Source organism: Leopardus geoffroyi, chromosome C2 (assembly GCF_018350155.1).
Source record: "Leopardus geoffroyi isolate Oge1 chromosome C2, O.geoffroyi_Oge1_pat1.0, whole genome shotgun sequence".
NCBI classification, from domain to species: domain Eukaryota; kingdom Metazoa; phylum Chordata; class Mammalia; order Carnivora; family Felidae; genus Leopardus; species Leopardus geoffroyi.
In genome coordinates, this window is record NC_059333.1 from 47,660,869 (window position 1) to 47,688,367 (window position 27,499).

Below are 27,499 nucleotides of genomic sequence, written 5' to 3' on the forward strand. Positions count from 1 at the left end.
TTTTATTTGGGCTCAGGTTCAAAATGGGCTGAAGAGGTTGTAAACTCAAAGTGAGATTCAAAAACGTGGAAGAGAGCAAGGGAGTTATGGATAGAGTTGGGAAAGAACAAGGAACAGATATGAAAGAAAAGGGGAAACAAAGCCAGATTAAGAAAGGAAGCAGGACCAATGTGTCTCTTTTTCACACATTTGTCTTTGCCTTGGATTGCAATTGAGGCAGAATTAGCATCTTGAATCCTTCATAGTTGCTAGCATGGGGGTTCAAAAATTGTTTGTGAATGGGATGAATAAGAAAACTGAAGGGGCGCCTGGGTGGCTTAGTGGGTTAAGCGTCCGACTTTGGCTCAGGTCATAATCTCTGGGTTTGTGAGTTCGAGCCCCGTGTTGGTCTCTGTGCTGACAGCTCAGAGCCTGGAGCCTGCTTCAGATTCTGTGTCTCCCTCTGTCTGCCCCTCCCCTGCTCTCTCTCTCTCTCTCTCTCTCTCTCTCTCTCTCTCAAAAAATAAATAAACATTAAAAATATATTAAAAAAAAAGAAAAGAAAACTGAAGTGGTTTGTGATAAGGAGCTCAGTGGAATCAGTAGAATGGGTCACAGTGACACTACCCCAATCCTTACTGAGTGTCATCTGGTTAGCTTCACCTTTTAAGCAAACAAAAGAGAGAACAAATGAAAATAGCTCATTCTAGTGGTAATCTCCATGACAGTAGTCGAACACTGCTCCCCCCACCCCCCCAGTCTCTGGGAATTTTTTTTTCCCCTCAATATCCAGATTCTATTGCTCTTAACAGCAGAGAAGCCTGAAGCCTGGAGAAGTTGAGTGGCTTATCCAAGGCCACACAAAGGCAAGTGTCAAGCTCAGGACAGACACTCATATTTTCCAGCTCTCAGGGCTGGGACTGTGAGAAGAGAAAACTGAACCTCTTAGGATGTTCTGCTCAGAGCAGACACAGATTAAATATAAGATTCAGATGAATTAATAAAATATAAAATGTGGTGAAATTAAAAATAAATTGTAGACTACACAAAGTTGAAATGGGATCATGACACCCGATCCTTAATCTGTTTGCTATTAGGGTGGAGAACAAGATCATGTTCTGCTCTTCTGGAATTCAGACACATTTTTTATTTATTATTTATAAATTTAAAGATTTAAAGGAATACGAGGAAAGCTCACACAGGCTGGGCAGGGCCTCTTTATAATGTAAATACCTTTCCAATGGGGAAAAAATACTGAAAGATGGTAGTTTGTCTTCAGACAACATTTCCCAGACATTTTTTTATTGTTAGCAAAGCTCTCTTGGAGCGTAACTAAGAGTTTCTGAGGAATGGTAACTTTAAAGCAAAGGGAAGGAAAATTTCAATAAGAACCAAGCTGCCCAACTCCCCCTTTATTTTTAAACAGAACCATCAAAGGGCAGCTAACGGAAATATACTTAAGTGGCATTAATTCATCCCTAAGAGGACTCTCCAAGAGTTTTATTGCTACATAAGGGAAAGCCATAAACCAGCAGGAGGAGAAAGCAAAGAAAATAAGTCTGGGGAGTCGTCTTGTGTAAGAAAGTGAGCAGGTGGTCAATAATGTGTCCTTGGCTGGCTTCCACAACAAGGAGACAGAAACTCATGGCAAGGATGTGGCCCACAAAACAGGCAGTCACAGGGAAAGGAACCGTCGAACTTCACAAAGTGTTAATGAAGAGTTCACATGAACGTGAAATAGTACAATGCCCATCTCTCCTCCCCCTCTCCCTGCCCATCCAATTTCATGTTATACTTGACTTCAGAACCTATTGTCTGCCTCTTTCCAGTCTCTCATATGATTAGGACAGAGAAAGAAAGGACTAGGTTGGATACGCACCAGGAGAGTGAGTTTTTAGACTGAAAAGTAATATTAATGATCATTTAGTCCAACACTCTCAGTTTTACAAACAAGGAAATGGATTCTCAGAGATTGCTTTCATGGATGGATTTTTGCTTGAGGTCTATGGTCCTCAATGTTAAGACTGGGAATTTAGAAAACACTTCCACAATGTAGCCGTTCAGCTCAAGCCAAATCTAAGACCTTCCGAGTAGCGGCAGAGAGGCTGACAAGCATCTTGCAATGAGTGAAAATTATCACCAATCTCAAGGTGATTTTACCTTCAACCAACCCTTCCTTGTTCTTGACTAGGTTGTGGGGTTTTTAAATCAAGAAGAGCATTCTTTATTAATCTCCAAAGAAGAATGGCTATTATGTAGGATTCTCTATTCTTGTGAGCTGGCAGTGGACACCAGAACACACAATCAGGAGCGTGAGAACTAAAATAGTAGGCAGAGAGAACAGTCACATTGATTTGGTGTTTGGAAACCGTGATGTTTTTCTCTCAACCTTCCCATCACCCAAGATCTAATTGCATTAGAAAAGAGGGGAGGGGGGCGCCTGGGTGGCTCAGTTGGTTGAGCGTCTGACTTCAGCTCAGGTCACGATCTCGCAGTCCGTGAGTTCGAACCCCGTGTCAGGCTCTGGGCTGATGGCTCAGAGCCTGGAGCCTGTTTCCGATTCTGTGTCTCCCTCTCTCTCTGCCCCTCCCCCGTTCATGCTCTGTCTCTCTCTGTCTCAAAAATAAATAAAACCATCAAAAAAAATTTTTTTTAAAAAGAAAAGAGGGGAGGGACAGGATGGAAATATGGTACCATTCATATATTCATTTGACAAGCATTTATAAAGCCTACTTTGTACACAGTTATGAACTGGGTGCAGAAAGAATTTGCAGAGATAAGTCTGATTGGAGTTCTCCGGACCCTTGAGAGAGCTTTTATATGGAGCTTTCTTCCTCATAACCAGCTCCCAGAATTTATGACCAAAATTCATTGTTCAAAATAAAATACATTAGAGATTTGCTGCATTATCTGGGAAATTAATATTTTCTATTTCAGTAAGTTCTTGCTGCTAAACATGGTTTAGGATTTATTTGGTATTTTGGTTTGAGGTTACCTTTACACTAACAACAAATGAAGTGTATGTTAAACTGAATCTGTAGTCTTTTAGATACAAAACTCAATGTAGTTTTGAATTAAGCTAAGGTCTGTGGCTAACTGGGTCTCCGGTGAGGGGCTGGGTGCTCAAATCTTTCAGACACAAGTCTTGGAATATGGTAAACACTAAATAAGTGTTAACTATAGCAGTATTGTTATTATCATCATTTGAGTCTCCAAAAATACCATGGAAAAGCTTCTAAAAAAGTGATCATAAAGGGTGCCTGGGTGGCTTAGTTGGTTAAGCGTCTGACTTCAGCTCAGGTCATGATCTCACGGCTTGTGAGTTCGAGCCCCGTTTGGGGCTCTGTGCTGACAGCTCAGAGCCTGGAGCCTGCTTTGGATTCTGTGTCTGCCCCTCTCCTGCTCATGCTCTATCTCTCTCTCTCTCTCAAAAATAAATAAACATTAAAAAAAATAGAAAAATGATCGTAAGCTGCCAATTTTCTGACCTAAAAGTCCATAACAATTACACTTGCAAATTTTACTTCCTTCAGCAATAAAATATAGCTTGGTCCTGAAGCCACTTCCACAAGGCCAACCTGCAAGAAATGTCTTAGGCTCTCTGAATTTCAAAGCTAAAGCCTTTTGAGCTGCTCAGTAGTCAGTTCACAGAAAGAAGGGAAGTGGGATGGCATCCGACATTTGAACTAGTGCTCTCATATGGGGGTGGGCAGGCTGTACTAACAGGTGGGAACGCAGACACAATACTTGTTACCCACTTATGAGGAACTGTCTTTACTTTAAGTGTCTTCAGAATCTCAACTGATTTTCATAATAAGTCTGGAGAAGAATGAGGACAAAAATCACCACCTTTCAAATTCTTCAAAAACGGGACAGCAGTAAAGCAGTGTTGTGGGATATGTGCTCATGACGCCCTCTGCTATTACTACTTTTCCTCCTCCTTCTCCATTAAGTAATATCTAACACATACAAAGTGCTTATAGACCTAGGCACTCTCCTAAGCATTTTATGTTAGTCCTTCCCTTAATGTCCTTAACAACCTCAGGAAACAGGTAATGTTATCAACCTCCCCAATTTAGTGTGAGGAAATAGACGCACAGCGTATTTAAGTAAATTTCCCTAACATCACAGTGCTAGGAAGTAATAGAATCGGGATTTAATTCAGACAGATTAGCTCAGAGTTGCTACTCAAGCATTTCCCCTGACAGCTGCTCTTTAACTGTTTCAGTAGCCAATGTGTGTTTTTAGATAATTTTGAGGAAGGGGCACAAAATGGCCTCCACTTGTCTCCTTCCTCTGCTGGACAATTCCTATTTATTCTTCAACCCTTAGCTCTAGACAAGTGTCCCTCAAGGATCCTGTGTCTGACCAACACTACCCATCCAACCACCCCATCTAGGTTAAGGTCTGTTTTGTCTTTAGTGGGACACTTATACTAGATCAAGATTTAATTTTCAACGATAGAGTAGAAACTTCTTGAGGATAGATCCTTGTTTTACTTTCACTTATGTTTATATATTTCCAGCTTCTGACACAGTAGCTTACAATTTCAATATATGTTGAATTTAGGGTGCCTGGCTGGCATAGTTGGTTAAGCGTCTGACTCTTGATTTCAGCTCAGGTCATGATTTTATGGTTGTTGGATCAAGCCCTGCTTGGAATTCTCTCTCTCTCCTTCTCTGTCTCCCCGAATACATAAAGAAACATTAAAAAAAATATTTTTAAAAAAAGATTGTTGAATTTAGTAATTAAACTAAGCAACAAATATTGAGTAGAGAAACAATGCCAGGACTTAGAAATTTAAGCAAATAAAAGCATGGGACACCCCCATACAGCCTTTTAGAGCAAGAGAGATATCGAGACCATCCCATATAAAAGTACCCAGCAGCCTAAAGTCTGGATCCTGCCCACAGTGATTATTTTTTCCCCTACCAGTCAGTGTTTAAAAGAAAAAAAAGAATTGAGGGGTGCCTGGGTGGCTCAGTCAGTTGAGTGCCTGACTCTTGATTCTTGATTTCAGCTCAGGTCATGATCTGATGGTTCCTGGGATCAAGTCCCATGTCAGGCTCCAAGCTGAGTGGAGCCTGCTTGAGATTTTCTCTCTCCCTCTGCCCCTCTCCCTCTCTTCTGTATGCTCTCTCTCTAAAATACAATACAATACAATACAATACAATACAATACAATACAATACAATTAAATTAAATTAAATTAAATTAAATTAAAAATAAATTCAAAAATAAAAAAAAAGAAAATAAAGAATTGGGCACAAATTTTTAAACAAAGAGGTTTTTTCCCAATGTGTGGCTTCTCCTGAAAAATTTGAAGACCTGCCCAAACTAGGTACACAATGAGTAGTTCAAAAGCTGGATGGAGCAGTGCTCCCTAGTTCACCATGAACTCTGCCCAGCCAACTCCCTCACTCCCCTATCTCCCTGCTTCTCCAGGTACTTGGGCTTCCCCCACTCCTTCTGATTCATCTTCCTCATTTTATAGTTTAGGAAGAGGAGGCCCTGAAGAGGAGGCCACACACAAGGGTATCGTGTTGGAGAAGTGACTACACCCCAAGCCTCTCATCTCCCATTCAGTTTCCTAATCACGCTCTAGGCCCTCAAAAGAACATTTGTGAAACATGTTTATCAGTGAATTTCCATGTTTCTGTGAATTCTTGTGCCTTGTAGTGAATTTTGGTCATAAAAAGAAAAGTCTCTTACCCACTCTAAGCCTCCTTACCAGATGTATCTTCAGGAACTGGCGTTGATTACATAATTCTTTGTCCTTTCCTCTCTCCACTGCCATTTTCTCTGAAAAATGTTTAGTGAATTAACTGTGAAAACCTTATGATTTTTCCTCCCAGACAGCACATCCATCTCTCTGTCCTTCAAAATAAATTCCACCCTTAGAAAAAATGGAACTTTCAATACCAAGATAGCTGTGGTTTGGTTGCTTTCAGGGCTTTGCCTGTGTTCAAAGGGCAGGATGTTACCACGTGGGCTAATTACTGAGATGGAGCTGTGGTAGAAAAGTGGTGGATTTCAGAGACGGCCTCTCTGTGGCTGACAATTTATCACAACCTGGTGTTTTAGGCTGAGCCCCAGCTTGAGAACTAAAAATTTTTTTTAATTTAAATTCACTTTTGGGAACAGTCTTGTGGAATTATCTCTGCTACTCTTGAAATGTGTAACAGAGAAAGAACAAATTCACATTTACTGACCAAGAAATTGTCGAGATTTTTTTTTTAGTTCTTTTATAATTTGGAAATTTCCAGGGCTAAAAAGCACAACTCCAGTAGGGTTACTGTTTTGACTAGAGATTAGCTTGGAGTGGGGGCTGGAGGGGCAATTTTGGAAGAAACTGATTAATTATTTTTATTTCCAAGTGCTGTTGATTTGATTTAATGTTTTGACCATGTGGGATAGAAATTCTAGGGCTTGACTTTTAATATTAAGTCATTCAAGGTTATGTGGCTCAGAGTAATTTTAGTTAAATAAAACTTCGACAATTGAACCCCAAAAATAACCAGACCAAAAGTGAAAAAAAGGTCAACAATTTGGGGCCTCATGCCCTGTACCTGTCATCTTTAAACCCGCAAAGACATATATGCACCATACAGTAATTTAATTAATAAATATTTTAGTATTAATGAAATATGGGAAAGGCTTGGATGTGTTCCTTGGTCCAAGGAATTTTGTTTGTTTCACAGTTTCTTATAAAAATACCAAAATGAACAATCTATTGCTGTAATAGCCTGCTAATAAAAAGAAAATGCTAACACGGGAAGTTCACTTCATCTTCTGGATATACTGATAGAGAAGTACTAAGTGCCAATCAGAGTGGGGCAGAAAAAAAAAAGATCTTCTCATGCTTTTCAGTCCTTGCTTGCCACCATCCTAGGAAAGCATTGGGAGAAACATCTATAGTGGTTAAGGGCTCTCTCTCCTGCTTCCAGGAAAAACCCATGCTGGCTAGGAACTGAGCACCGTGTTCTTTATATTTCAATCTTCTCAATTTTCAAAACTTTCCCCAGAACTTTTAATTGTAAGAACAACCACTAACTCATTTGAGTTTCACCTGATCTCTCAATCTTTCTTGAGTAAGATGCTGACCGATAATGAAGCATCTAAAAGGTCAGAATTGCAGAAAAGGAGAAAAGGCAAGAGCTTCTAATATGACAGACTTCCTTAGAAAGTTGGAGTCCATAAGCAAGCTATCTTCTCCTCTCTGTCTCTCCCTTCCACATCTAGAGGTTGCCCTAGAACCCTGACTTCTTAAACTTCAGGACCTAGATGAAGGCCATTCAGGGAACATGGTTACGTGCTCTTGTCTTTTTACCTAGTTTGGTTTAAACTTTTTATTCTCTGTGACCTTAGATATTTTGGGAATGAGTATAATTTTATCACTTTATTCATTTGTTACTTACAAAGGACTACTTCAAACACAACTAGTGAGTTTTAACTGTCTGTGTGACAAGGATACTGCTGAATTCTGTTGGTTGAAATTCACTTGTAATCCCATTGGTCTGAATAAGAGTTCAGGGTGAGATAAAAGTGTTTACAGTAAGCAAATGTTCCATGAAATTTATATTTTACTGAACAGATTATGGCTATTTGCTCTAAATAAGTGATTTTACAACAACCAGTTCATTGGATTACATTAAATGAAACTTCTCCACACATTCTCCCTTGCAAAGGTCTAAAAACAGCTTTAGTTCACATTGTGTAACTTACATAAATTGTATTAGTGAAGAGAAGGAGAAAGATGCTCTCCAGAGGACTTTCCAGTCCTTCTCTGGACACACCAGGAAATAATTGACCTTGCTACACGTCACCAGATCCATAGAACTGGGAGGACCTTACTCTTGGGATGCTCACATCAAAGCATACTTTACTATAGAACTGCCTTTAAATTTTGGATCTTTAATTTTTCTTACAAAATGAACATTATTCTTTCTAAAAAACATGACTATGTCACACCTATTCACTACCCACTTCTCCTTCCTGAGAGCCATACTCTGTATTCATTTGTCATTTCCCTGCAAGGAAGTATACATCAATACTTGCTAAATGACTCTGAGGGAATTTTTGAGCTTACATATTATGAGAAGTTTTCTTTTAATCATTTGTAGCCACTTCTTAAAGATTTCTCTAAGTACGCTTCAATTTTTATTTAATCTTTCAATATGATTTTAAAAATTATAAATGGCAATTTTTTTTGTCCCTAAACTTTGTTTTATTATTTAGGTTCTTCCTTTTGTTTCTGGTCAGGTGCAGCTTATTTCATCAGAGGAATACTTAGGGGGAGGGAGGAGCTATTCAAACTCTTCCTGTTCCATCTCCAGCCATAAGAAGGAAGATGTGAGATTAATTTAACTTGATGACATCCAAAAGGCTTGAACATGTACATTCATGAAATGATGTATCTATGAAGTGTGGGTATGTTATTCATGTTCACAGCTACCATAGAATTTTAGAACTGGAGGGGACCTTTGAGTCACCTAGTCAATGTCCTCATTCTGCCAATGAGAAAACTGTTGCCTTGGCAGGATAGGAGACCTGCTTAGGTCAGAACTAGAATTTAGGTGCTCTATGCTCTGAGAACAATGATGTGTTCATGTTATGGGGAGAAATCAAAACAAAGCAAAAACAGGATTCCACTTTAGAACTTTCTCTTTTAAGGGTCCTATCAAGTATTTTTTTGGGGGGGGGGGTCCTCTCAAGTATTTGATAAACTATTTCACAGCTGACATGCTTCTATTTAGAGAGACAAAAGGAGCTAATTGTAGACCTCAAGTATGTGAACTATCATTTTAAGAAAAATATTCTCCAGATGTTTCCCACCTCCTTTGAGAATGGAAAAGGGGAAATGAGTTTAAAGTTCAGCAGGAAAGATCCAGATTAGATATTAAGAAATGTAGGTCTGTGAAATCCTGCAGTTGGTTACTGGAGAATATTGTGAAATCTCCTCTTTTGGAGAACTTGTGGAATGTGGGGGTTGGTCATTTGCTTCAGAGGGGTTATGTGGGTGGCCCATTTCTAGACCTGGGGACACAACCTAATTGAGATCTCAAGTTCTGTAGGACCCGTGAGGTCATGCTCTGCTGATAGCTATTAGTGAGGTTGTTTGCTGCTCTTGGTTATAGCAGATTCATCTGTGAAGCATATCATTTTCAAGCTGCTTTGTACTTATATCAGTCTTGGTAGATGTAAATAAGCAGATTGATTAAAACTAATGAGTGCTTATGATGATCTTGCCCACTGCCTTCACTGAAGTGATTGACCAACATCTGATAGGTTTTTTTCTTTGGGCTTCGTCTCAGCATATTCACCTTGCCAGTGGCTATCTGACTTCATGAATGCCTCCCAGCTTGTGTCCCTAGTCCAAAAAGCAGAAAGTAAGGGGTCCTGTCCAAGATCTCATCCTAAATAACAGAGAATTTCTTTTCTTTCAGCTAAAAAGGCAGCCTTGGTATTTGGAGGACAAGATGGAGAAAAGTGACAGTATAGTTAGATCTCTGCCTTGTAAAACAAAGTAGAAAGATTTGTTAGCTAATGTATTGGAGGTCAGCTCCTAAAAGTAATCAAAGAATAATTTAAAGATTTTAAGTTGGAACCTAACAGTCTTGAATTTCAGTAAAATAATCAATTTTATAAATATAGGATGGGGAGATATCATTTGAGTTTAACATTAAGTAAAACTTAGTAAGTAGATACAAGATTAATGATATAATGTATTTGAAGTATGTTCATGGTGGTGGCATAAAGTAAGTGCTCAAAAACATAGCTAATATTATTATAACTTTTATGTTCATTGCCTCTCCTTCCCCAGCCATCCTCTAGTTCTGGTTTTCTCATATACAGTCACCAATTTTGCCCCTTGCCACCCTGGAGCATTGAACCATTCTTCCATCTAACTCCCTCAAAATCAGTTCTGACAGAAGAATTAGGTTTTCTTCGGAAGGATTAGGATTTCTTCCTCTCTGAGGAGATGAAAAAGGGGATTTATAATACATTCTATAATAAACTTAAAAAGCCCATCTGAAATGAGTTTTTTTCTTTTCTTGAGTGTTCCTCCACTGGAGGTCTCCTTTTCTGGGACTCTCCTCCATGCAGCAATCAACTCTGCTCACACTTAATCTCCTCCAGAATCCCCCAGAATTTCTCTATCCTCTATGATTTAGAGTTGCTTCTCTTTTCCTTTAAACCCTAGGTGCCAGTCCATCCAAGCACAGAAGGCTCATTTTTTTTTTAGTAAAAGGAGTTTCAGAGAACATCATCTCCACAAATGATAACCATCTATCTCCTTACCTACCCTCTCCTGCTTGGTTTTTCTCCATGTTTTCCAAAACTGCCTATATTTATGTACTTGGCTATTTTTTTTGTGTCCCCATCAAAGCATAATTCTCAAAATGCTAAAACCACAATCCTCATTCATAAGTGAACATGCCAAAGTTTTATTTAACATGGTGACAAAGTTGGTTTGAAACAAAATATTAAAAACTTGGGGCTTTAGGGATGCCTGGGTGGCTCATTTGGTTAAGTGACTGACTTTGGCTCAGGTCATGATCTCACGGTCTGTGGGTTCAGGCCCCGCATTGGGCTCTGTGCTGACAGCTCGGAGCCTGGAGCCTGCTTCAGATTCTGTGTCTCCTTCTCTCTCTGACCCTTCCCCACACATGCGCGCTCTCTCTCTCTCTCTCTCTCTCAAATAAAAAAAAAACATTTAAAAAATAAAAAAAAAATAAACCTTGGGGTTTTTATTATAATGAGCTGATAGAAAAAAATCCTGAGTTACATACAAAACTGGTTAACATAGCAAAGAGCAATAAAACCATATCCTTTTCAACATAGTTGACTTGTTATATCTGTAAAACTAATCAATTATGCAATAAAGTTACATATCCCTAGTTAGATGATCCTAAGGTAGTTTTATTTGCATCACAGTAAAAGATCATGTAACCATCTATCTTTTGCCTTATCCAATTTTGTGATATATTTTTAATGTCCACTTCCCACCTCCCGCTAAAAGTAAGCTACATGTACCCTGCCATATGAATCAAAAAAGGTGGTCTCTCCTACTAGCTGCTCCTACCAGGTAATAAAAATAACAATAGTTGTACAACAAGATAATAGGTTGCTTTATGAATGTTTCCATCATGATTAATATTCAAATAGGAAATATGAAGGCTTTCATATTTCAATGGGTGTAGGTAGGATTCTAAATGCAGAGTGAGGCTGAAATAGATATTTTCTAAAGCCCCATCAGCACTAAGAGTTTTGACTGTGAAGATCTATCTAGAAATAGATATTGAGAAAATGGAAAGAATATCACATAATTGCCTTGTCCTCAGCTTACAATCATGTTGAAGTATAATGGACCAAACAAAAAACAAAAAACAAAAAAACAAAAAGCAATAGGAAAAAACATAAGGTTGATGAGCTGCATTTAACTTTGTGTTAAACTTTCAATAGGAAGAGGAAGATAATGATGGCTGAAAAGGTAGGGAAGACTGCAGAAGTAGGAATTGAGTTGGTCTAGAGGAATTGTCTAGGTGATATGAGCTGAGTTGTATCCACCAAAATTCCTGTGTTGAAGTCCTAATCCCTAGTACCTCCAAATGTGACTGTATTTGGAAAGGGTTTTTTAAAGAGGAAATCAAGTTAAAATGAGGTCAGTATGATAGGCCCTTATCTAACATGACTAGCATCCTTATAAAGGACACAAACACACAGAGGAAAGCCATGTGAAGACATAGAGAAAGGATGGCCTCTACAAGCCAAGGAGAGAGGTCTCAGAAGAAACCCACTGTGCCAACATCTCAATCTCTAACTTCTGGTCTTCATGATTGGGAGAAAATAAGTTTCTGTTGGTTAAACCACTTGGTCTAAGATACTTGGTTATGGCAGCCCTAGCAAACTAATACAGTAGGGTTAAAATGTGGAGGATCAAAAAGAAGAAACCCTTAGAATAAAAAGAATACAATGAAGATGTGAAAATGAAGATAGACACAGATGAGGAGTAAAGTTCTGAAACAATGGTTTACATTAGTGAAAGGCACCTATAACAACCAGTGTGATAAGAAAGACTTTGTGTGTGTGTGTGTGTGTGTGTGTGTGTGTGTGTGTGTGTTGTGTCTTAAGAGAGACAAGTAAGCCTTTCAACTTTCACATCTCTATCCAAAATTTATTTCCCCAGAGATGTTTTACCCACCACTCTTTCCAGAACAGTGTCTTCCACCCCAAGGCATTCTCAAGCTCTTCACCCTGCTTGGTTTTCTTCATGGTACTCAAATCTGAAATTATAAAATTTATTTTTAACTTGTTTATTATTGCCTGCCTCCCACACTAGAAAGTGGTTCAATAAGATCTAGAACCTCATTTGATTCACTCACCAGTACCCAGTTTGTAATATTTAGTAGGCACTCCTTAAATAACTATACCTAATGAATGAATTTCTCTGAGAAATGTAATCAGAAGAGAACCTTCTTTGAGAGGCATGGGAAAGCCAAGAAGATGATTCTGGTAAATATCACAGGAGTAGGATTCTGCCTGACTTCCCCTTGCTTCAGGGGTGATATATCTGAGGCCTTGAGAAACTATAGCTCCTGTGGGAGGGACTACCCAGGAGCAGATGAAAGAGGCTTGACCACCACCACCACCACCACCACCACCACCACCCACCCACCCACACACACACACACACTTGCGTGTGTTGTGTTAGCCTCATGTGAAAGGGAAAGTTGGATTTAGGGCAAGGACTGAAGGTTTAAATACTTAAACATTCTTTTGCACAGCAAGCCAAAATCTCACGGGGATAAATACAAAGAGAAAATGCTGAGGAGCATTTAAAATAATATATATCACATTATTCTGTTATATACATCACAGGTCACATGAGGAAACTGAAATTCTCTGCAGCCCTTCCCAAATATAGGGAACCATTTAGAGCTATACAAAATGATTAGGATTGGCAACTCTGACACCAGAATGAATAACTGCCTTGGTTCAGCTGTTCTTTCCTTTTTTTTTTTTTTTTTTTTTTTGCCCTTTTTTAACAAGTATATTTTAATGGCCATTATTGTTTTATTCATGTTAGGTTTATCATTACTGCAGTTAACCTCACATTTATTTTGGCTAGTATCTTTCTTTGAAACTCTTTGACATTTCAGTTGGTTTTGATTTGTCTTTTTGGTCACACTCCATTAATAATAACTTAAATTTGAATGGTGCTTTTCAGCTTACAAAAAAATTCCTACTATCATTTGTGCCCTCAAACAGCTCTGTGGGAGAGGCCAAGATTATAATTTATTTTTTATAGTTGCTGTTTTATAGGTAAGGAAACTGAGACCTAGTGAAGATAAGGCACTTACCCAAAGTCATAGACATGGGGAATGGTATAGCTACAACTCAACTTGGTCTTCTACAGGGCATGAAACCCATCACTAAGTTGGTCTGACTGGCAAAGATCCACTGTCTGCACACATTATATACATTGATGTTCACGTATACTCGTGCACACGTGCACACACACGAACACACATGTACCAGTTATCAAGTATAAATCTAAGAAAACATCAACTAGAATTCACAACATTATTGTATCTTGTGTCCTCGGTGGGGGGGGTAAGAAAAGGGGGGGGGGCAAGAAAATCCATTACCACCATTTTTTTCCCAGTAGAAATTCCAAGGCTCCTTCCTCCCACCAGGTGTTTGTATAGTGTTACACAAATCTGATGTTCTTTTGAGTGATTTGGGGAGAACCACGACACCACTTTGACCACCAAAACTATCCTCAGGGACAAGAGGGAAATCAGTAAGGGTAAGTCAAGCGGTAAATTCTAACCAGGGCCCCTACATAAATATTCAAGTTAAAACTGAACAAAGTTTATTTAAAAAAAGAGCCAGAGAAATGGCAGATGGCAGACCTAAGGAGGTGGTTTTCAGGAGAGAAAGGCCAAGACTACAAGAGGAAATAATTGTAGTAAAGTAGGATCCCACTGGGCCTTTGGTATTCAACTGGTCTTCTTCCAGGCATTTTGCTTCCTTCCAGTTTTCCAATGTTTCGTTAGATTGTCCTGGTTTAAAAATTATTAAGTATAATCCAACACATTCACTGAATTGATGGAAGGGTGAAGGGCCAAGTATGCTAGCTTATTATTAAAGACATCACCACAAGTTTAGGGTTTAGTAATTAAATTCATTCATCCCCAAAGATAGAATTCAGTCCCAGCTCATACATTACCAAGTATTACCATGTATTTCTGGTATAGATTAATACTTCCGGCTCTCTGGTGACTGCCTTAAACCCTGAATGTTAAGGACTCTAGAGAACAATTGAGTCTTATTTTTAACAAATAAAGAACTTGAAGAGATCTGTTCAGATACACAAAACTAAAATGAGAAATAAGGTCTTAAGCTCTGGTCTTCTGAGTGAACAAAGTAAGGAATGGTGGTTTGTATAGTACGTTGTAATTTGTGTCTTAAAGGAATATGTATTATATGTGCATATTCTTAGAATACCTCTGGAAACATATGAGGAAAATGGGAAAAGTTGTTGCTTCAAAGGGAAAGGATTAAAGATACTGGAGAACAGAAGAGGATGGGAAATTCACTTTTTTCTGCTGTCAATCCCTACTAAAAAATGTATAAGCTCTGTGGGGGCAGGGCCCATTGACCATATTATATTTATCTTTATAATCCCTAGCTGGGTCTAGCATTGTGTTTGATGAGTAGTCAATAAATTATCATTGAGTACTTACAACAGATGTTCTTTTCCCATCTAAGATAAAAATGGACCATAGGGGCACGTGGGTGGCTCAGTTAAGTGTCCCAACTCCTGATTTTGGCTCAGGTAATGATCTCACAGTGTGTTTGATCCCACATCAGGCTCTGAGCTGAGATTCTCTCTCCCTCTCTGCCACTCCCCTGTTCATGCGCGCTCTCTCTCTCTCAAAATAAACTTTTCAAAAAAATAAATAAAATGGACTACTGAGTATAAATCAATACCAATTTTGTGGCTCTTTCCAAATGGTTTATAATAATCCTTCTTAGAAAGACAGAAAATAACAGCATTCTATCTTCTCCCATTTACCAGCACATGTACTATTTAGAATACACTTGAATCAAATAGTTCTTGAGACTATTCTGATTTATGAAATGGAGAAAGTTTTAAAAATCATTTTACTGACAGATGTTTTGGGGAAAATATGGTTAGTATATTTAGAAAAATTATAAAGCAGTGAATTTTGTGATAGAGATTCCATTAAATATTTTCTTAGGTGCTTTTTATTAACCAATTCTCCTGTAGCCTGTTCACACTCTTGGCATCCCTCTTGAATAGGATGTCGCAAAGTCAACACATATTTTCTAAGTGGAAAACTGTGATCCAGAATTAAGGCAGAAGCAAAGAAAACAAACTCACAGGAGATTGGAAATTAAATTATTTAGAGATAGTTTATTCAAAGTTCTTCAGAATATTCTGACATTAAAAATTGTGAGAAACTTACCACTTCTTTCTCCAGCATAATGATGACACTCCACTTAGGATTCAGATTTTCAAGTCCTTTAATAACGTGTGGGGAGCACCTTATTATATCCTGTCAGTACCAGGGAGAACAGACTTCAGTGTGTACCACAGTTGTCCTCTAGTGGGCTTTTGTGAGCACTGCAGTTCCCTGGGCTTCCGGGTCTTCAGCCCTGGGCATTTCCAGAGGTCTTTTTGAGTTGGTTTTTATAAACCTATAAGCCCCATTTGCATTTATTCTGTTAAATGTCAAATTGCAAAGGGTACTATTAAAGGGCTTGTACAGTTTAAGGGCTTGTACAGTTTATTCATGTGAGTAGTTACACAACCCTATTTTATGCAATGAATTTGCTTTGTAAACTCCTTTCCTTCATAATAGTACAAGATAAACTTCAATGGACTCCCGGTCCAAATGAGCAGATTCTAAACTAATGACTTTACGGTATTTAAATATTACAATGGCATTTTGGGACTGTCATATTGTACCTTCTTTCCAATTCAGAAGACTTCTGTGGTTTGCACTGTTGTTGTCTGCTTGCTCTTCAACTTTTACATTTATTTGTGACCACACCAAAGCAGCTAAAGGGCAGATGAAAAATCTCAGTCCCTGGCATAAAGCCTATCAATTACTTACCATTTCCACTTAGAATGGAATTTTGGCACATACTAACAAAGCCTGACTGGCCACCAAGTTTGCCTCCTTTTGGACAACCTACTCAATCCATTAGGATTTAGTGCAAATGTGATACTCAAAAGAATAATGATTTAAAGAGGATAAACCTTTAGCTCTTCCTTGTGTAAACAAATTCTAAATTTAAGGATTAATATGGGACCTTCTTGTTCAGCCAAGGCTGAGGTCTGTTCTTGCTTGTTGCTCCACCATGCTCAGTGCATGGATTTCGCTTCTGGTCCCAGATGTCTGCTCTGCTTCCAGGCAAATGTATCCACATTTCAGCCAGCAGGAAGGAGGAAGAGGAACAGGGCCACTCTCTTTCAGGGTCCTTCTTGGAACTTGTACCCATTACAACCACATCCATTTGTCACATGGCCACACTTGGCTGAAATGTCTCTATTCTGGGCTGTTTCGTTCCAGCTAAAAATCAAGGGTTCCAATACCATGGAAGAAGGCAGAATTGATATTTCCCATAGTTTATAATCCCACCAGTTGCCTTCATTTGACAGTTCCTACTCTTTTCTGTTTTTTGCTTGTTTTCTCCTGAAAAGGCACCATCTTCTTCCTTTTCATTTATCTTCCACTGGTGACGTTCTGCTGATAAAGACTGTTTCCTTCTTCTCCTCCTTCTTTCTCTAAATAGACGTGTCTATTGGCCTGTAAGGCTTTCACCATGTTGGTGCATTCCTTCCTTCCACAGGTGATGGCTGTGCCACCTGGCCCTCTGCAGCTGCTGGGAGTGCTGCTTACCATTTCCCTGGGCTCCATCAGGCTCATTCAGGCTGGTGCTTACTATGGGATCAAGCCGCTGCCACCACAAATTCCTCCTCAGATCCCACCACAAATTCCACAATACCAGCCTCTGGGCCAGCAAGTACCTCACATGCCTTTGGGCAAAGATGGCCTTACCATGGGCAAGGAGCTGCCCCACATGCAGTATGGCAAAGAATATCCACATCTACCCCAATATATGAAGGAAATTCAGCCAGTGCCAAGAATGGGCAAGGAAGCAGCACCTAAGAAAGGCAAAGGTAACATCACATTCCTGTGCTGTTATGAAATGGCAGCTTTCCAAAATCCTCAACTATGAGATCAGGGGAAAAGCTACATTTTATAAATTTTTATTCTTGAACGTATTACTGATATTCATTAAGTGTTCACTGTGTTCTAAACTCTATCCTCAAAAAGTTCAAGACCTAAAAATACAGACAAAATTAGTTTTCTGTTGTGCTTTATTTTAATAGCATTAAATGGCACAAAACATATTTAATAACAAATAATTTATTCTCTTACTCATTATCTGTTCAAACATTTGGCAACTATTTCATGAGCATCTATTTTTGTGTCAGACTCTGGGCCTGATGCTGGGGGGATTAAAGCAATGGGGGAAAAAAAGGTGATAAGTCAGTCTTCTGAATTGGGACACCAATGTTGTAAGGACCTACTGTGTTAAAATATATATATATTTGAAAGCATTTTGTGATCTAGGAGCTGGATAAATGTCACTGTTTTTAAGAGTGCTTGAATTAAGCTACTACACCTGTTAATAAACTGATAAAAGGAGACTATAAAAGGTAAGGACTGCATGACAGATGAACATTTTTCCCATTGCTTTCCAGCCATATTCATTAGTTATTCAGCACCTACAACATGCTTAGCACTGTGAGAGACACTTTCTTAAAACTTCAGTTGTTTTATCTGGATTCTGAGGAAACCTAGCATTTATAGGAAAGGAACTGCATCGGCATAGCAATTCCCTTTGAGAAAGTGGAGGCCATTCCTACTGGTCCCTGCAAAAGCAGGAAGCTCTACTTCTGGGGTACGACTGGATTTGGTGCTAAGAGGCCTAGAGGCCAGAAATGAGAGACCTGAAAATAATATAATATTGTACGTCAACTATACCTCAATGAAAAAAAAAAAAAAAACACCTCTCTGAAACTACTTTTCTTCATCTGTAAAGTTAAGATTTGTTGAGAAAAATCAGTGGCATAAGGTAAGTAAAATGCTAAGTAAATACTAAAACAACATAGAAACTTCTGACTTGCTACAGTTGGTCATTCAAGAAACTCTAGATAAGAAGAGTATGTTCAGGTACTGTGCTAGACATCAAGGATTCCTGATGAGTAAGACATGACCCTGTCCCAGAAGTTCTTGATATAGTAGCTACACACTGCTTAGAAATAATATGTCTTAATAGCACTAGAATATCTACTTAGCGTAAAAGAAGCATTCCCAATTTTCTTCTCTTTAGGAGCTGATAGCCCACTTAAGAGATTATCAGGATTGTTTTCCTTCCTTTCTTGAGTGGCCTGCCTGGCTTGTGGCACTTCCTGTTCTTATTCTGATGGGTACCAGATTGCAATTGGGGAATTTGCTAGGAATATAAGTTCTATGGTTCTATTTTGTTCCCTGACAGTAGCTCAGTGAAAAATATAATGGTCAGGATTAAGATATGACTATTTGTTAAAATAAAACTTTGAGGCCATAAATTTCATTTCTTTGTGTTTCATTTCAGTAGCATAGAAGATCCAGAGTTGTATTGCCGTGAAAGGCACAGCATAATCATCCTAACAAACATGTGCTTTGTATTTTGATAACAATCTGAGAAAGCATAACATCTTTCATTATCTATTATCTAATGTTGTAGTGTGGCTATATTATCCTTGCTGCAGAGAGGCAAGCAGAGACAGTGAAGGCTTAAATGGCCCAGTCCAGATCTCATTTCAAGTCCAAGAAGAGCTTCTTGCCCCTAATCCCAGCTCAATTCCTTCTCCACATTGCTTGTCAGCCTAAAGTACCTTACTTCTGTTTGAAACTTAATTTGCAAATGAGGAATAATTTATTAAAGAATTCATATTTGAGGCTCAGGAAATCCTATAGCACATTAAAGGAATTAAGCAAATGTATTTGGCTTAGAGACAGACGTGGAAGATGTTATTAAACCACATACAAGATAAAATGCTTCTATTCTTCCCTGAATCCACAAGATAATTACTTTCATTAAACACATCTACTGCTTTTCAGCACAAGAGGAAATATTATTTAGCCACAAAATATGTATTTAATATATAAGATACATTAAAATATTATTTAGCCAAAAATATTATTTAATAGGAAATATTATTTAGCATAAAATATATATTTAAATATATATTAAATACATATAAATATATATAATTATATATAAATAAGTATATAAATATAAATATATTAATATATATTTAATATATAAAATGTATTAAAAAATCAAGGACATGGAAAAATACATTAGGTAGAATAAATAATAAAAAAAATAAAAACGCCAACACTATTTAACACATACACACACCTAGAATACATGAGATGAAAATACATATAAATGTCAAGCGATTATCTCTTGAGTAGTGGGCTTACAGGCAACTTTGATTTTTCTTCATCCTTCTTTGAATTTTCCAAAATCTTCATAGCAAACACACCATCTCAAAACTTTGGAGTTTTGTACTTGGAAAAATGTTTCCTCATTACTTTTTAGCTTTTTTATATAACCAATGCTGATAAAAGCAGCTACAGATATCAGTTCTCAACAGTATTTCAAACATGACAAAACAGTTATCAGCCTGATTGTCCTTTAAGTACCGGATAACACAGTCCCGGAAGATGAGCACATTATTCCTAGTCTCTCCTTTCAGTAAGTAAGGCTAAGGTGTCAAAATTAAATAATGATCGTCATGACTTCCTTAAGTAAGGAATAATAAATATTAATTTTTCTTTCTCTTTTTTTTCCCTCCTTGCCCCCACTCCTATTCCCTCTCCCCCAATAGAAATACCATTAGCAAGTTTACGAGGGGAGCAAGGTCCGCGTGGAGAGCCTGGCCCAAGAGGACCACCTGGGCCCCCTGGCTTACCAGGTCATGGGATACCTGGAACCAAAGGAAAGCCAGGGCCACAGGGATATCCAGGAATTGGAAAACCAGGTATGCCCGGAATGCCAGGAAAGCCAGGAGCCATGGGAATGCCCGGAGCAAAAGGTGAAATTGGACCCAAAGGGGAGATCGGGCCGATGGGGATCCCAGGACCACAAGGACCTCCAGGGCCCCATGGACTTCCTGGCATTGGAAAACCAGGTGGGCCAGGGTTACCAGGGCAACCAGGTGCAAAGGGTGAGCGAGGACCCAAAGGACCACCAGGACCTCCAGGCCTTCAGGGTCCTAAAGGAGAGAAGGGCTTCGGGATGCCAGGTCTGCCAGGCCTGAAGGGTCCTCCAGGGATGCACGGCCCTCCTGGCCCTGTTGGACTTCCAGGAGTCGGCAAACCAGGAGTTACAGGCTTCCCTGGGCCCCAGGGCCCCCTGGGAAAGCCAGGTCCTCCGGGAGAACCTGGTCCACAAGGCCCTATTGGAGTCCCAGGAGTTCAAGGGCCTCCTGGGATGCCTGGAGTTGGGAAACCAGGCCAGGATGGGATCCCTGGCCAGCCAGGATTTCCAGGCGGGAAAGGGGAACAAGGACTGCCAGGGCTGCCAGGACCCCCAGGCATTCCAGGGATTGGGAAACCTGGCTTCCCAGGACCCAAAGGTGACAAGGGCATAGGGGGTCTGCCTGGGGCTCTGGGACCAAGAGGGGAGAAAGGACCAGTAGGAGCCCCAGGAATGGGGGGTCCCCCAGGAGAGCCAGGCCTGCCTGGAATCCCAGGTCCTATGGGCCCTCCAGGTGCTATTGGTTTTCCCGGACCCAAAGGAGAAGGTGGGGTTGTAGGGCCACAGGGGCCACCAGGTCCCAAGGGTGAGCCAGGGCTTCAAGGCTTCCCAGGAAAGCCAGGTTTTCTTGGTGAAGTAGGGCCCCCTGGCATGAGGGGTTTGCCAGGTCCCATAGGGCCCAAGGGGGAAGCTGGGCTCAAAGGTTTACCGGGGCTCCCTGGTGCTCCCGGGCTGCTTGGACCAAAGGGAGAGCCAGGAATCCCAGGGGATCAGGGTTTACAGGGTCCTCCAGGCATCCCAGGGATTGCGGGCCCCAGTGGGCCCATTGGACCACCTGGAATGCCAGGCCCCAAAGGGGAACCGGGCATCCCAGGGCCCCCTGGGTTCCCTGGAGTAGGGAAGCCTGGAGTAGCAGGACTTCATGGCCCCCCAGGGAAGCCTGGTGCCCTTGGTCCTCAAGGGCAGCCGGGCCTTCCAGGGCCCCCAGGCCCTCCAGGACCCCCAGGTCCCCCAGCTGTGATGCCCCCTACACCACCACCCCATGGAGAGTATCTGCCAGACATGGGGCTAGGAATTGATGGAGTGAAACCCCCCCATGCCTATGGGGCTAAGAAAGGCAAGAATGGAGGGCCAGCCTACGAGATGCCTGCCTTTACAGCTGAGCTGACTGCACCCTTCCCACCTGTGGGGGCCCCGGTGAAGTTTGACAAACTGCTCTATAATGGCAGACAGAACTACAACCCACAGACGGGCATCTTCACCTGCGAGGTCCCTGGGGTCTACTACTTTGCATACCATGTTCACTGCAAGGGGGGCAACGTGTGGGTTGCTCTGTTCAAGAACAATGAGCCCATGATGTACACGTATGATGAGTACAAAAAGGGCTTTCTGGACCAGGCATCTGGAAGTGCGGTGCTGCTGCTCAGGCCCGGAGACCGAGTGTTCCTCCAGATGCCCTCAGAACAGGCCGCAGGACTGTATGCTGGGCAGTACGTCCATTCCTCCTTTTCAGGATATTTATTGTATCCCATGTAAAAAAGAAAAGAAAGAGAGATTTAATAGAAGAAAAGAAAATGATGCACCGAAAAAATCCAAATGAAAAATGTAATTGCTTCAAAACATTTATATAGTTGGAAAGTTATATTTCAGTGAAAATTGAACCATCGTGTACAAATAAAAACTAAGATGCATGTTTAATGCTCTGCACAGCAGCCTATAATTGAAAATGATGGGATAGATTTATGTATCAAGTACTGACACTTGTGTTGTACCCACTGGAATCATATTAGCTGTTGTATTGTTATATGCTTCCATAACCTGCTTATTCAGATCATTCAGAATATTTCAGTATGAAAGATCATAGCTAATGAAAGTCATTTGCTCATACTGTTTAAAGATTTATCAATATGGCTTAAAGAAATGTCATTGATAACAATTACATACCGTATTTACTTGCATAATTTCCTCTGTATTTGTGCAGATATTTTGCCATGGAATGTGGGTGAGGGGTTCTGCTGTGTTACAGCCCCAGCGGGAGGGAATCAGGGGGGACCAGTAGGGTTTTAGTCCAAGGGATATTTCCCTCCTGTCAGAGGCTGTATCTTTTCTCAGCATGAGTCCTACTCAGAATTGTCTATCTTGTCTCTCTAAAAGAACAAGTGAACCAATCGACCACCGTGTAATTTACTCAGTGCCTCCTCTGTGCCTTGCACTGGATGAGACGTTTGAGGGACACGAGACAGTGCCACGAAAGAAGCTAAACAACCAGCTGGGAGACAGGGGCAGTAGTTAATTCACTTCTTTCTCAAGGGTTCTTTTTGTTTCATTTTCTGTAATTTTTTTTTCTTTTTTCTTCCCTCCATGTAATTTCCACTATGATCCAACCAACATAAGCACGTGGAAGTCATAAGAAAAAAATAATAACTTTCCAGTTTTGTGGAATGTTCATTATCATCAGTTTTCAATTGCTTACATGCCTATAAAAATCCCCCTTCCTTGCCTACCCATACAAATGACTACAATGAGGTTTCACCCATGAAGGAGCTTTAAGTGTTTCTCAGTAGCTGTTGAATTTTGAAGAAATTTCCCAGTGTTGTATACATGCAAATTGGTATGTCTGAGGTTCCAAAATCAATTTCCAAAACCCAAGTCATTTTTTACTTGGGGAGGAAAAGAAGTTTCAGAATTCCATAGGAAAATAATTTTTTTGAAAAATTATTTCTCAAGTTTTAAACTAAAAAAAATGGATGTAGTATTTTCTAGTGTAGATACTAGGAGGAAAAGGAAAGTTGTAGGAAAAGAACTGTTTCTTTAGAAGCAACCTGTGGAACAGCTATCTGAAATGTCAAACAGCAAATAAGAGCCCATGCTTCTTTTTCACCTCATACTCAGCACAAGTCAAGGGTCAATACAAGTTTAAAGAGAAAAATAAGTGTCTTTCCAGGTTTTCACTTAGGTACATATTAACTGCTTCGGGCATTCAAATCTGGTCTCAAAACGCAGACAAAATATTTCAGTCAGCTATGAGTCTGCCGCTGACACTATAAGGAATTGGGGATATAATGTGGGGTTATAGTGGTGGACTCTTGTATCTCTTCCTCAAAATTAAAAGTGAGAAGTTGAGGGGAAAGGTACAGATGGAAAAATACACAAATAAATACGGTATAAACACACATGGAAATGTGTCTATGTCAAATCTGAATCATTTTAACCATCAAGAAAATCCTCCCCAACCTAATAGGTGTCTTTTCCCTTATATGGTAAACGAGCACCATTTCTTCTCAATTTCTTAAAAAGAGAAATGAGTTCATTACCAGAGGGTTTCTTATTCATTGCTAATTATATGACAAACTTTTCCCATCAAAAGATATCCAACCCAACTTTCATTTTCAAAGCAGACAGCGTTTCTATGGCCAAATACCCTTCAGGTTGGTCTTGAGGATGCTGGTTTTGGACTGATGACTATGGAGGCAATAAGGACCCACTTGGCTCCTTCAGCTAAACAGATGCATTGAAATGGCTTGGAAGCAAGTCAAATCAGCTGATCTGTAAATCCGTATTTATCTGTACATGTATGGGCTTTTTCTTTCCACCAAGTAAGAAAGTACCTCTTTAGGTAAAACCAAATTTCACATTTTAAAATACCTTCCAACTTATTTATTGGTTGTTACTCAATTGCATATATATATATTATATATACATATATATAATATATATATATGAAATGTGTGTGAGTGTGTATATCATCAGGCATATGCTTCTAACTTTTAGATAGGGGAGGAGCAAAATTTATGCCAAATACTGTGTATTCTACAATGGTGCTAATCTCAGAACTAAATGAATTACTCCATTTAATTTAAAAAAGAGTTTTAAATAATTATCTGTGTGTTTGTGTTTCCCTTTTAAGTGTTGCACATCCTGTTAACACATTAGTGTAAAAGCAGATGAAACAACCACATGTTCGAAAATCTAGGGATAGAGCTATAATCCCTATTTAATTCAAATTCAACCAGAACTTTTCCATGTGAAATGAACAAAATTGGCATTGTTATTTAAACACAGAGTTTTAATGCAGTATGACATCCCACAGAGGAAAAGAATGTCTGTAGTGGGTGACTGTTCTCAAATATTTTGCAGAACACCATGAAAGGTGAATAGACTGGTAACTTTTTTGAGTTTCCATGATAGATTTGAGACTTGTCAATAGCAAATCAATTTTGTATTTAAATTTTTGTACTGATTTGAAAAAAAGACTTATTAAATATCTTTAAAAGTATGTTTCTCATCTTGTTCATATCACTCAGCTGACACTGAACCTCATAATTTTTTTTATCTCCCTATGTACTAATGAGCTGCTGAAACAGAGACCTAAATCATAGCTTAAACAAGACAATTATTTCTCTTTGACACAACAGGTCTGAGCATCAGCAGTCCAGTGCTCATGTAGTAGCTCCAGTCAGGGCCCCAGATTCTTTCTATCTTTCTGCTTTTCCACCCTAAAGTTGTTGCCCTCATCCCCAAGGTCCAGGACAGGTAACCATCACAGCCACATTCCAGGCAATGGAAAGGTGAAAACATCAGGAACAGGAGAGCATGCTCCCTAATTGCTTACATTACTCCCTCCCACATCCTATTGCTCTGAATTTAGTCACATTGCCCAAAGCTGCCAAGAGATTGTGGGAAATTGAATATTTATTCAGGGTAACCACATGCCCAGCTGAAAATCAGGGATTCTCTTAACATGGAAGAAGGGAGAACAGATATTAGGGGACAATGAATGAGCTGCTGCATCTATCACCTCCATCATAAAAGGAAAAAAAAAAAAACTGCCACAAACCTCTCTTCCCCACAAGAAACCAATCCTCAAATACTCTATTCTATTTTAGCCGGCCACACTAGAGCCGAATATTTTGAGGGGAGATAGTGGTGAGTAGAGCTACAGAGCAGAAGCAGACCTGTTTCAAGAATCTAAGCGTCTTAAGTATCACTGATGAAAGAATTCTGCTGTGATGATTTATCAAGCTCAGAATGAGTGTAACTTACATCTATGATATTATGAAGAGATCATTTAAACCATTCCATAAACAAGTGTGTATCACCCATCTAAGGGCTGATTAACTCACTTGCTTAAACCATAAGTCTGGAAGCTCAAGACCACAGTTTCCATTCCGAATCAGCCCAATTAGTTCTATTTCATTCCACAGCTCTTCCATAACATGAACCAATCATCTTGTATGCACACACTGTTGGTCACAAAGGTAAACAGAAGGGCGGATACAGGTGACACAGGCAGGGAGGAATAAATAGTTGGAATTCAGAATGCTGGACAAGCAAGGCGAATCCATCATCACAATGGGTCTGTAGCATCCCCTTGCCTTAAAACAAAACACAAAGTAGGCCTACTCTGCACTCAATACTACTAGTACTACGAGGCAAGTGAAGGATACAAAAGCAACAGAAAACATGACCCTTCCCCTTAAAAAAAAAATCATCTTCTGTTTGGAGGAAATTAAGATGTTTGTTAAGCAAAAGATTAGTTTCCAGGTGATATACAAACAAATACAAACAGATGTGGTGTGGTGCTGAGAGGATGCACACTAGTTAGATTCAGGAAGAGAAAGACCATTCCATGCTGCTGCCTTGCTAGAAATGCTCTGACATGTCTCCTGCATAATCCTCCTCACCCCTCAAAACACAGTTCAAGGATCACCTCTTCTTCTGTACTGCTCAAAGTCAGTCATCTTCTCCCCTGTGACCACCCTGCCTTGTATAGACTTCTGTCCCTTCACTTTCCCTACCTTGTAACTGACCTGTTACTGTCTCCCATATTTGACAGAGAGTAGCTTCTTGAAAGCAGGCACTATTTCATCTTTCATCCATAGCCCAACACAGAGTGCTGGTCCAGTACCAGGTCAGAAGGAAGAATGAAGAATGAATCTCTCAAGGCTGCTGTGGGAGGCAGTGATAAAGTTGGTATGAGTTGCTCTAGGATTCCAAGATTCTACAGAAGGTTATATATTCCAAGATTATTTAGAAGTTTAATGTGGGATGAAACCTAATAACAGACAGTGTTTTGGAGATGATTTTTAAAGAAATCACTTTTAATGTGATGGACTTTGAATAGCATAGGGACATCCCAAGAGGAAAAGGTTCTATTCCTCTAATAGAGAGGAGGAAACTGGTATTTTTGTGAGTGAGCGAGTGACTCTGTGTGTGTGTGTGTGTGTGTGTGTGTGTGTGTGGTGTGTGTGTGTTTTGGGGCAGGTGGTGAACAGGGCAATTTGGGATAATGGAAATAGCCTCACTAGATTGGAGGATCTACCCAAGCACTAGTAAAGGAAACTAATAATCAAAGAAGGGTCAAATGATATCGGGCTTTACATATAGGAAAGAGGCATTTATACTTTATCAAATATGCAGTAAGAATACATTGTAGGTCCTTAAGTGGGAAAATGGTATGAAAATAAGTATTTTAGAAAAGTTATCTTGATGATTCTATGAAGAAGGTGAATTACAAGTAGTAAAACTAATGAGGAAATCAGAACCGCTTCAATCCAGAAATGGGATGGTAGGTTGGTGGTGAATAGTCCCAAACAAGTCTCATGAGTAAAGGTCACATGTCAGGTCAGGTGTCAGGATTTAAGGAATACAAAACAATGGAGCTAGTTCAAGGGTGAGGAAATAAAACAAAGAAGAATTGAAAATTGAAGAAACAGTTGAAAGACTAAGGTGAACTTGGGGACAATCCTAGGATGGCCTTATGAAGGAAAAGGAAGCTTGTCCCAAAGGTGGTTTCTTCTCATCAATACACCTGGAAGACAGGGATGGTGCCCTATCATAGACAGACACAGGTTGTCCACTAGCAAAACCCACTCCAGGCAGGGAAATGAGAAGACAACTCAGTTTATTTACAGGCTTGTGGGATTTCCCTGATAGTGGGATGAAAATGCATTTAGTAGGAAGATGAAAGGTAGATCCACGAGCCTGGAGAGAGACCTATGGTCTATTGTAATAAGGGAGAAAAAGGCCAACTTGAAATTAGTAGCACCGTTTGCAGATAAAAAAAAAACAAAACATTAAATTGCTTTAAAGTATCTTTCTTACTTATTGCAGGAATTTATTTAACAAATCCTTCATAATAGAGACAGCAAAGATAGATA

At 39.7% G+C, this 27,499-nt stretch overlaps 1 protein-coding gene across 3 annotated transcripts in view; it reads left to right on the plus strand.

Moving 5' to 3' along the window:
* The window catches only part of COL8A1 (collagen type VIII alpha 1 chain), a 154,018-nt gene extending 129,403 nt beyond the window's left edge, over positions 1-24,615 (plus strand). For all 3 annotated transcript variants that reach the window (XM_045501766.1, XM_045501764.1, XM_045501765.1), the window contains 2 exons: positions 16,869-17,199; positions 19,969-24,615. In XM_045501766.1, the coding sequence (XP_045357722.1) occupies positions 16,872-17,199; positions 19,969-21,875 (2,235 nt within the window). In that variant the 5' untranslated portion in view covers positions 16,869-16,871 and the 3' untranslated portion in view covers positions 21,876-24,615. The remainder of the gene's footprint in view (positions 1-16,868; positions 17,200-19,968) is intronic.
* The last annotated feature ends 2,884 nt before the right edge of the window (positions 24,616-27,499 follow it).